Source organism: Phocoena sinus, chromosome 3 (assembly GCF_008692025.1).
Source record: "Phocoena sinus isolate mPhoSin1 chromosome 3, mPhoSin1.pri, whole genome shotgun sequence".
Classification (NCBI taxonomy): Eukaryota; Metazoa; Chordata; class Mammalia; order Artiodactyla; family Phocoenidae; genus Phocoena; species Phocoena sinus.
The window spans coordinates 108,985,087-108,996,872 of NC_045765.1; the positions used below are offsets into that span (position 1 = coordinate 108,985,087).

Consider the following 11,786-nt stretch of genomic DNA (forward strand, 5'->3'; position numbering starts at 1 on the left):
TTTCCTGGATCATTCTTTTCAGAGCTACACCTAGTACAATCTTCAGCGCCAAACAAGAGCTATGCCAAAACCCAAAAACTTCCTTATTTACAAGTGAAATAATGATGTCTGGGCTTTGCTTTAAGATAGTTCAACAAGGGCTTCCCTGGTGGCGCAGTGGTTGAGAGTCCGCCTGCCGATGCAGGGGACACGGGCTCGTGCCCCGGTCTGGGAAGATCCCACATGCCGCGGAGCGGCTGGGCCCGTGAGCCATGGCCGCTGAGCCTGCGCGTCTGGAGCCTGTGCTCTGCAATGGGAGAGGCCACAGCAGTGAGAGGCCCGCGCACCGCAAAAAAAAAAAAAAAAAAAGATAGTTCAACAACAAAAAAGGCATGTGTGGAGAAAAACAGAGATAACAAGAAAGCTGAAGATTGCTGAAGCTCTACGATGAGTATATTGGTGTTCCCTAAACTGTTCTATTTTGTCTGTGTTAAATTAAAAGTATTTTTTAAAGAGGAAGGAAGGAAAAAAAACACCTAAGTGACCCTAGTAATGAAAGCAACAAGAAGAAAATCAAAAAAGAACTATATTAGAAAGGGAGTAATAAAAACACCAGCTGACAAATGTGCTACGTATGTGCTGGGCCCTGTGTTGAGAGCTTGGCATGGACTGTTGCCTATGAGTCTCCCAACAACTGGATGATGTAGGTACTATCGTGATCCCCAACACAGGCAGGGGTCCGGGCTTAGAAAGAGAAATTGCTCATCATGTATCTGGTAAGCAGCTGAGTGGAGACTGAAACCCCCGCGGTTTAACTCCTGAACGGAACCATACACAATACTACCATCTGACCTGGAAAGTGATATTCTTAAACTTAAAAGAAAGCAGATTCATACTGGATATGAGTGGCCTCCTATACCTATGCATCACTGACATTATGTTGTTATGACTCCTTCTGTAAAGAGTTATGATGCTCCACAGTGAGCCTTAGGCCAGGCTACTACCTCCCCATTCCCACATTTCTAACCCAGGAAACCTCCTAGCTTTCCAGCCGTCCCTCTATTTGACAGCACTAACCCTCCTGTTTACATTAGTCACACAAATGGCATGAGTTCATAAATACAGTTCGGGAAATGAATCAGGCATTGTCTACATTAAATCAGAAAATGACAAAACAAAACATTTTAGGAACCTGAAAAGAATGCGAATACCAGTAACCAGGGTCCCTCAGATCCCTGGCTGCTTCCATCATCATCATTGGTCTCAGCAATGTCACGATGGTAAGTATGGGAAGAGCTAATAAAAGAAATTATGGCCTACATTTAAAAAAATGAAGCACTAAAGGGTCAATAAATTTTATTTTTAAGCATAGCTTTTCTTAAGGTTGTTTTATTTGTATCTTCTCAGACCTTATGAGAATTCTATTTTTCATTAACTTACTGTACTCTGATGCTGTAACTTATACAGCCCTCCCCAACTTTCTCATTTCTTCCTTTACAGTTCAAAAAGAAAAGAAATAGGGGGCTTCCCTGGTGGCGCAGTGGTTGAGAGTCCGCCTGCCGATGCAGGGGACATGGGTTCATGCCCCGGTCCGGGAAGATCCCATATGCCTCGGAGTGGCTGGGCCCGTGAGCCATGGCCACTGAGCCTGCGCGTCCGGAGCCTGTGCTCCGCAAAGGGAGAGGCCACAACAGTGAGAGGCCCGCGTATCGCAAAAAAAAAAAAAAGAAAAGAAATATTATTTAAATAAACACAGATCAACTCAAACTTGGTTTTTTTTCTGCCGTCTCCCTAAAAGTATATTTGAAGCATTTTGTATTCACTATGAGGACTTTTAAGAAAAATGATTTGAATCTTCATTTTTCGTGAATAGTAAGTTTTTCCAGTGCTAGTAAAAAGGAAAAGTGTGAGAACATGTGTTTTCTGCATCCTTGCTCCACTTTATGATACCAATGTTTTCTCAAGTAAAAGGAAAAGGAAAACTTGCTGTTTGGGTTTTTTCCCCCCCAAATATACACACAATCATATTTGAATTCCTTGGGCAAAAATGGTAAAATATACCCTTTGGTGGAGCCAAAATAATGTATTTCTAACTTCACAATCAGCTAATATTTGAAAATTACACCAACTGAAATGTAATGAATAATTCTGGAATAATGGTTAATTTTTAGAATAATGGCCAAATATTATACAGTAACCAAACATTTACCATAGTGCTATATTGATACCTAACAAATACCGTTTCTAGTTTTGTTTCAATATTAACTAAGATTTTACTATACATAGTCTTGAATTAAGATAAACTAATTTCAGAGAGGAATTTATACCATGATTAACTTAAAATCATTAGTCCTGTATACTAAAGCACCCCAAACTGTACACCGATTGGATTTACAACTCATGTCTTGAAATACATGTCTTAATGACACAAATAAAAACCTATAAACTCCAACATATATAACTGTATAACAAATGTTTAATATTTAATGATGGAAGATAAACTCAATAAACATACACACAACATACACACACATATCCCTTTCTTTTTTTTTTTTTGCTGTACGCGGGCCTCTCACCGTTGTGGAGCACAGGCTCTGGACGCGCAGGCTCAGCGGCCATGGCTCACGGGCCCAGCCGCTCCGCGGCATGTGGGATCCTCCCAGACCGGGGCACGAACCCGTGTTCCCTGCATCGGCAGGCGGACTCTCAACCACTGCGCCACCAGGGAAGCCCCTATCCCTTTCTTATAGGACAAATAAACAGGCATAAAAACATAAAGCTACTTTAAAATTGTGAAATTAGGATTTCAGACCTGAGTGAATCCATATTACTTGTCAATATGGTTTATTTCATTACAAAATAATCTTAAATACTAGCTTTTTCTATTCTACAAAATTAAAATTATACTGACGTAGCATGCATATTTATTGAAAAATACGGACAAGGTCAACTAAAAAGTATAATCTGCATTAAACAAACAGCAATACCAACAACTGTTTTAACAAACTACTAATATTTGCTTGCTAAAACCAGAAACATTTGCTTATTGTACATGCTTTAGGACTTATCATCCAATGAAAGAAAAATATCTCTATTTTTTAATTCCTTAAAGAAAGTAAAAAATTTGTTATCGCATTACAAATATTTTCCACCATTTAGTAGTACATTCAGCGCTCACTTATTAAAACCCACAGAAAAATACTTGTCCCAATAAAAATTCATTTTTATGTACATCTGTCACATCAAAAATGGATTTTTCTATGTAGAATTCTTAATGATAAGTACAATAATACAAATAGTAAGGTTTAGTGTGTAGTCAAAATTAAAAGAACTATATTTTTCTAATCCATAGGTTATTTTTCTTCATTTAAATCTAAATTGGAAGAATGATTACAAAGTTCAAGTGATAAGTCATTTCTTTCCTAAATTACATTTTAAAACGTTTTACAAGATTTAACAAATACTTTTATTCCGTTTGCCCTTTATTTGTGTTCAATAAGCAAACACTGAAAAGGAAACACTGAGTTTGTTATTATATTTCAATTAAACAACATGAACTGGAACAAAAACCCATGATCTACACTCCCCACCCTCTACAAATATTTCAGGGCTTACGTGCAGCTCTGCCTAATTTGATAAAATGATTAAAATCTTCTGCTGGTGGACAAGTTTGGAAGGCTAAAATGACTGGCTAGAAATGAGGTGACAGGAGAAATCACATAACCCTTAATCCCTTTAAAATTAAATCAACATGTTTAATTCAGCACTAATATGACAAGTATCTACTACTTTAAACCTCCAGAACTAAGGAGATATTCCACCCACCCCCACTGAAACAACTGAAATCAGGCTGAATAGACCACTTAACATTCCCAGGAAAATAAGAGTAAAGATGGCTTTGTTCCTGTATGTCTCTCCTGCTAGCAGGCAAAACAGATACAACCACTTAAACAGATCAGGCTAATTGGGATGTGTATTTTCACCCTCAGAGCAAATATTTTTAAAGATTCCTTACTGAAGTAAACGAATGCCATGTAAAACTGTTTAAACATAAATCTCATTTTTCTTTGAAAACGTAATGGTCTGCAATTGTATTTCTCAAGAATCGAACGTGTCCTGTAAATGGTTTTTAAGGGGAAATAAGAATAAACAAAACAGTGATTCACATACTACAACCCCAGCCCCTATTCCACCCAAATTTGAAATTTCTTGAACCTCAGTGGATTTAAATAGTCTCCTTAGTAAGGCACTCTTCAAGATTATTCAGTCTTCTTACCTAGAGTTGGACTTTGGTCATCTCCTAAAACTCTTTAAGCCTCAGTCTTATCATAGGTAAAAATGAAAGAACATTACCAGTCTCCAAGAGCTGAAGTGAGGTTCAAGTTAGATTCAATAATGGAAGATAACACTGAGCTTGGCACATAGAAGGTACTTACTACATACAAATTCCCTTCCTCCTTAAACACCTTCACCTGGAACAAAAGGTAAGTTTTTCATTTTCCATAAATGGAGCTCTTTTAGAAAGAAGTACCACCAACACACATTTTCGAGAAAATGAATATCACTTAAAATTTTCCGTAACTGAACACATTTTGATTATATCACCATAACTATCCCTAAGAAATAGCTGCTATAGAAGGTTGATAAGAGAGCCTTGCAATCTCCCAAGGACCTACCAAAGTGAAATCTTGGGACACTATTGAGAAAATGGAGCAATGCAAATATTCCTTCAACCTATGCACATTTGGAAAGTGCAAAATACCTTTCTTTTTTCTTCTTAACTGGAAACAGTTTAAGATAAAATGGTCAAAGAAAGGAAGGAAGGAAGGAAGGAGGGAGGGAGGAAGGGAAGGAGGAGAGGGAGGAAGGGAGGAAAGATGGAAGGAAAGAAGAAAAAAACCTTTATTTTCTTTTGTCAACCAACTTACTTTGAATTATTATTTAGAAGAAGCAAACCAATGAATGTTTTCTTTTTATAACTTACCACAGTTAATTAGAATTTTTAAATTATTTGAAGGAGAAACAGAATTTAAACTGGCAAGAATGATTAGAGGCATTTTATAGCAAGAATTACATCAACTGTCACTGTCGTTACAATGTGTCGCCCTCCAATATGAATGATAAGAACGTCTTTGTCTCAAGCAGTCATGTTTCTATAGTTTTGCACATCTGCTGACTGGATTTATCAGAATATGCACTTCAATCACCTGCTTGGCCTTAACTACTCAGATGCAGTGTTTATTACAGAGACTGATAATCTTTAAATCTTGTGAAATTGTCTTTCACATCCTGTGCACAGCAAAAAGCTCACACTTTCTGTTATAATCTTAGAAAGAGGAGATGTCACTATTGGAAGATAACTCAGAAATCATCCTAGCCAAACTCTTAATTTTTATTAACACATCTGAAAACAGATTTCATTAATAGAAAAAACAGAGGAAATGTTAAGAGATTTGCCTTTAAGAAGTCACACAGAAATGGTGGAGGAAACCCATTCTGCCTCCCTAAATCCCGTTTCAAGCCCTAACCTTCAAGTATGTTTATGGGGTTGATGGAGACATATATGTGGAAAGTTCCAGAAGCATATTTGGAGAAGCAGACCTTGACAGGATCCCTGCTCAGCGCCTCACATCCACCCTCTACCTCACCCGTTTCACAGGTCCACCATGTCTAGGTGCCTGAGAAGAAGTGAGCACATTAGCAATACAAATTAACTGAAAGAGAACCAACTGCATAAACTGTAGATTTAAGGTAAACTTTTTTTTTTCTTATCTTTGCAGTTTCTTCTTCATTCTTCAAACACACCCAGACAGACAGTGTTACACAAAAAATATCAGCCTGCTAAGCCAACCCAAGTCACAGAAGTATGTCTAACACAAGACAAACTGACAGATTTCCCAATCCAACTCCTAATCCATTTCGGAGTGCTTGCTTCTCTACATCTCAGTTTTACTACAAACAGCAAAGGTTCTAATTTCTAACCTCGAAGAGATGTATAAATGATTGAGAAATACGCATAACTTGTATGATGATAAACAGAGGAAAAAATTCTTAGTAAGGGGACCTTTTTAGGACTTCCATTAGAAAGTGGCATGAAAGTCAAACTATTTGGAGGTTACATTTCTTTATAAAGTATAAAGAAAATTGTCCTGAAGATGAGAGTCTGGATATTCTCCAAGTAGAAAAATCTTGGTTTTCATATGTTAACAGGTCAGACAACCATGTTAAGGTGCAACAGGTAACAACTCCCCACTCACAGCTCATAACAAAAGTGGCTATCTCCTGATATTATTAGAAGCACAAAAAGAAAAAATTATTTGTAATTGAGTCAATGATGTATCTTCAGAATAATTTCAAGTACCCTATTTTAGTATAGACGTAATAACACTTTAAAAACGTACTGGTTTTTGCTCCCATGGGCCTTGGAACACATGCCTTAAAAAAAAAAAAAAAAAAACCTCAACAATGGAAAAGAAAAAAAAAATAGATCCTGAAAAAAGTCTCTACTTATTTCCTCAAAACCCTTCCTCCTGCTCTCAGTTTAATTTCTAAAATGCCTGACTTGAAATTTAAACTTATATTTCCAGTATCTATATCTACAAAATTGGAAATCAGTTTTTCAAAGAACTCTCAACATGCCCTCAAAAACCAAAGAGAATATTTTTAAATTTTTGGATGTATAAGTGTTATACCAAGTTTAATCAGTTAAGTCTGAGTGATTTATAGTGAAACCACAGTGAAAAAAATCAAACTTCTGGTTGATCTAGTTTTAGCTCCTCTTAATTTTACACATTGTTTTATGAGCCCCCAGGGGTTATGTAGGCATCTTACTCATCTTTCCATCCCTAGCGCCTCTCACAGCCGCCCTCGGGGATTTGCAGTAGAAGCTCTTTGGCCTGACTTACATGGAAAATTAAGCTGCTAAAATTTTTTATGCAACAACAAAGACCATCAGCCTCTTTTTTTCAAGGTGGAGATCTAGAAGCAAAGTGAGAATATTTGGGAGCATAAATTAGTCTGCTTTAACTTTAATAAGAAATGGTGATTGAAAAAAATACAAATTTCGCACTTGCAGGAATGGGAGGCGGTGGGGGGGGCGGGAGTTACTAAATCTCGAGGATTTTTTCCTCCTTAAGTGCAAAACATAGCAAAACTAATAAAATTATGACCCAGAATAAAAAGGTCACATTCATTTTCAAGCATTCACTTAAAAGTATACAGAAGCGTTCTTTAAAAATGCCCGCATATTTACACATAGCAGGAATGTGGGTACCAAATATTAATCCTGAGGGAAACGGATACACATTTACCTTCATAATTAGACACAGCAGGCCAAATGTTAAAGTAAACTGACATAAACCACAAAGACAGATTGAAAGTGACCAACAGAAAGTGCCCGTCAGTCCTGGAAGCCCCGCTTGTTCCCTGCACAGCCATTGATCAAACATCTGCAGGCAGAGAAACCTACACTCACTAGCTGGGTGACGGAGAAACCAAACTTTTACAAATAAGTTAGTTCCGTCTTGCCAATCTAAATCCAACAGGTGTCAACCCGCGTCGCCACACTAAGTCCTTCCGAACAAGTTGAAGAGAAGCAATGTAAGGTTAGCAAGGAAGCTGCAATGACCCGACAGCTTTCGGGGTCTCGGAAAATATAAAGCCGAGCCCCTATTCCAACGGATCACAAGGAGATGCACGACAAGGCGGGGATGGAGATGGGGAGGCCGAGGAGGGGAGCTGTCCTGCCACAGACGCCGCAGGGGAATCTCGAAATCTCGGAGGGTGGTCCCACTGTCGGATCGGGCCCTCGACCTCTGGGCTTAGAAGAACTGGGTATTGCCGCGGCCGCAGGCAGGGAGACGGGGAGGGGATGGCGCGTGGTACCTGCTTATCCAGAGCGTCCCGGGCGCCGCCCGGCCCGGCCCCGGCCCGGGGCGGCGCGAGTGCCCGCTCGCAGCTGCAGCCCTCCAAGAGGTACATGCCCGCCGGGCGGCAGCTCTGCTCGCCCTCAAAGTAGAAGAGCACATTCTGGTAGAGGGCGAACCACTTTTCGTGCCAGCGACTCGCCTCGGTTGCCTTCTTGCTCAGGAAGCCGCGCTTGGTGCCCTCTTTGCGGGCTAGGAAGGCCAGGTACAAAGCGTGCCCCTCGTTGTAGCGCACGCTCTTCTGCATGGTGAGGGCGCTGCGGGCTCAGCCCTGCCTCGCGGCCATCTCCCGCCGGCTCGTCCGAAGGCGCGCCCGCTCGGCTCCCGACGGCGGAGGACTCCCCCTTTCCGGGCGCCGCGCACAGGGCACGCCGTCTGCCTTCCGGGCGCGGCGCGGCGCGGCGCGGGTCCGAGGGGCGCCGGGCTGTGGTCGGGGCACGTTGTCTTCCGCCACCGCCGCCCTCCCGGCCGAGCGAAGCCCCCGGAGCCCCCGACGCCCGCGTGGAGAGTGGCCCCGCGAGGACAGCCGGCCGGCCGTTGCTTTGCCCAAAGTTGCGGGAGCCCGAGCCCCCGCGGCGGGCTGGGGCGGCGCAACGCGCCGCAGCCTGTGGAGGACTGTCCTCGGGCAACTCGCTCCGGGAGACAGAAGGTAAAACGTCACGTGGGAGATCAGCTGTAATCGGCTTGGAGACCGATTTAAAGGGCAAAGTCAGCGCGGCGGCGGTGACGGCGGCGCAGCCCGCTTAACCGCGGCGCGCGTCCCTCCCTCGCCCGCCGGCCGGGCGGCTGCCTCTGCTCCGGCCGCGAAGGGGCGGTTCGCGCAGAGGTGGAGGCGTGCGGCGACCGCACACACCCGCTCACACGCGCGCTCGATCGCACGCGCACACACACACATACGCACAAGCATATAGACTCACAAACACAGGCAAATGCACACTCACAGGGTGCACACAGTCCCAACACAAACACTTGCGTTTGCACAATTACACACTCACACGCATACAAACAGGAACACACAAATACACAGACACCACACACTCCAAAACACACAAATATATTCGCACAAATACACACAACGCAATACTTAAGCACACAGAAAATTATGCACTCACATGTATACAAATAACACCCACAACGTGCATTCCTATACACAGAAATACAAACCCATTTACAAATACACACGTAGGCAACCACACACATGCACACACTGACACGCTCACCCAAACACACACATTTACACACGCAAATCATACACTCATCCACACGTTCAACCAAACTCATGCACACAATATAGACACATGCACACTTTTACATTCATACCCACACCCATACAAACTGCACACAAATACACACCCATACACAACACGTTTATATTCACACATTCATGGTCATACACTCTCACAGACAAATGATCATATACATACATGAACACACACACATGAACACACAAATGCACGAACACATTCACTCAAAAGTACACACAAATAACATTCATACACAAGCAGTCACAAACATACAAATACACATTCATGCAAATTCATACACTTTCACAAACCCACTGACACATACAACACACCTGCCACATCCTCACACTCATCCGCGACTGTGTTTCCACGGCAGTGGGTGGAGTCACAGGATGGCTTTGCATAACGGGCAACCTTGACTTTTCCACCTGTACCTGCACTGCTGTATTTAAAACTCGAGGTGAAGGTTAACGAGTGTGACTCTCCTGTTCCCAGAAAGGCATCGGATGCTGTTGGTTCCCTGTCGATGACTGTGATTTCTCAGGATTAAGATGAAAGAGACTAAATTTTAAGCACAGAGTTTTCAACCAGGAAAAAATACCCAAACAGGGAGACTTGTGGCCCCTGACAGAATCGATTCCTCAGAGGCCACGTTGTCATAGGTTCACTAGATACCCTTGCTGGGACTGGGATTCATTGGATAAATAAATCTCACAGGTTCAGCCAGAAAACCAGGACCCCTAGTATACAATATAAGTGAAAAAGAAATGAGGTGCACAGCAGCTGTGAGAGAAAGCTAGCGAACACTCCAGGGAGTACCAGTGTTTGATTCTGCTATATACATTTTTTAGTCCCCTTAGTCACTTATCATAAAAATGGTTTGTCAACGTGTTTATTGTTAAAGACAAAATAATAATGATAAAAATAAAATCCTTTTCTGGGCCATGAATCTGCCACAATACACCTGTCTTGTACCACTAGTTGTGAGTTCACTAACTGGTAGTCCAGGGGTTCTGCTGTAAGTTGTGATTCTGCAGAATATTTTAACCCTGCCTCACTGAGCAGCTGAGTGTTTGCATTTTACCTCAAAAAAAAAAAATCACTATTAAAAACTATACAATAGGGAAATTGCCATTTGAAATTACAGTATGAGCACTGTGGTCATTTTCCTTTACATATTTTTAAATATCTAAAGGACAGTGCTTTGCAGATTTGGGTTTAACTCAGCTGGGAGCTTGCATTGTTCTTTAGAGGAGATACAAGCATAGAGACACTAAGTAAATGTGGACAAGGTTTTGAGCCAGATTCTAGATGCAGAAAAGATGGCAATTGCCTCAGGAGGCTTTTCATTGCCTTCTCTGTGATCTAAACTCCATAAGCGAGTTGACAGCAGTATGGTTGATGGGCTCCATTTTTGAGTGGAAACCATTAAGTGTGTGAATTCAGTACAAAAACAATTTTGCAATGAGTATTCAGAACTCCTAACCACTTGTGTTTTTTCAGATGTGAAACTTCTTTTTTCCCCAATAAGCAATGTCTCTGGTGTTGAGGCGAATTTCAGTGCTTATTTATCCTTACTGTCTACCCAAATATCCTTTGATTTGAACCACAAGAAGTATTCTTCTCAGCCTCTGGTGTGTCATGGCTTCCTACCATGGACCGTGTTGTGGCCATCGTATGCCCCCCGATAGCAAGAGAAAGGAACTCTGATTTCTTCCAAAATTTGGCTGGTGACCATTATGGGTTTTAATTATGGAAATTCACTGGGAGGACTACTTATTGATCACCTGTTTATGTCCTCAACACTATATTTAAGTGATGTAGAGGATATAGGGGAAAGACTTTGCCACTGCCCCTAGGTGCTTAGTCTACTGGGAATAGGATTTAATGTTTAGGCACTTCTCACCTAACTGTTCCTCCAAGGCACATCTGCACCACCCAGTAAGAGAGCTGATGTGCAGTAGGTATCTATGCGATTCATAAATATTTCCCAAATTAATTTAATATTTGGTCACTGAATTATTAAAGAGGGCACACACATTAGCAAACATTAGATCATTCTGTAAGACTGTAAGAGACGGAAACAACCAAAACTTCCTGCACATTCTAGAGAAGCTATATCTAGTGACTGCCTGATGGGCATTTGTGGACTTTTAGCTTCCTTCATCCATATGGAAACTGCACCCCTGGAATGGTGCCATCTTGAAAAACAAAGGGCCCGGAGGTTATGTAAATGAGGATGTTTTTCCTCCCAGCTGATCAAACAGGCTGGCAAAAGGGACTGTGTTCCAAGTGGGTGGAAACAAGCTCTTCTATGAATTCATTATTTTTCCTTCTTGCATTTCATGGACTCTTTCCCAAAAGGGCCCGTTTAAGTTGATTTTCGAGAACAACAGTGCATTTCTCACTGATAATGATGAGAGTGTCCTCTTTGACTTTTTCTAGGCAAGTTAAGAGAAAAAAAGTTAGCGATGAGCTGTCATATCTGGAAACCCTAATTACTACTTGTAGAGATAGATGATTTCCAGATAATTTGACAAGAAAGGAAAGGAGGGAGAGAGGGAAGGAGGAAGGAGGAAGGAAGGGAGGGAGGAAGGAAAGAAGGAAGGAAAAGAGGAATTTTCGTCTGAGTTGTCCA

At 41.7% G+C, this 11,786-nt stretch overlaps 1 protein-coding gene across 2 annotated transcripts in view; it reads right to left on the minus strand.

Moving 5' to 3' along the window:
- Nucleotides 1-8,310, minus strand: part of RASGRF2 (Ras protein specific guanine nucleotide releasing factor 2) — a 240,941-nt gene extending 232,631 nt beyond the window's left edge. For both annotated transcript variants that reach the window (XM_032628373.1, XM_032628372.1), the window contains exon 1: nt 7,864-8,310. In XM_032628373.1, the coding sequence (XP_032484264.1) occupies nt 7,864-8,151 (288 nt within the window). In that variant the 5' untranslated portion in view covers nt 8,152-8,310. The remainder of the gene's footprint in view (nt 1-7,863) is intronic.
- Between the last annotated feature and the right edge of the window lie 3,476 nt (nt 8,311-11,786).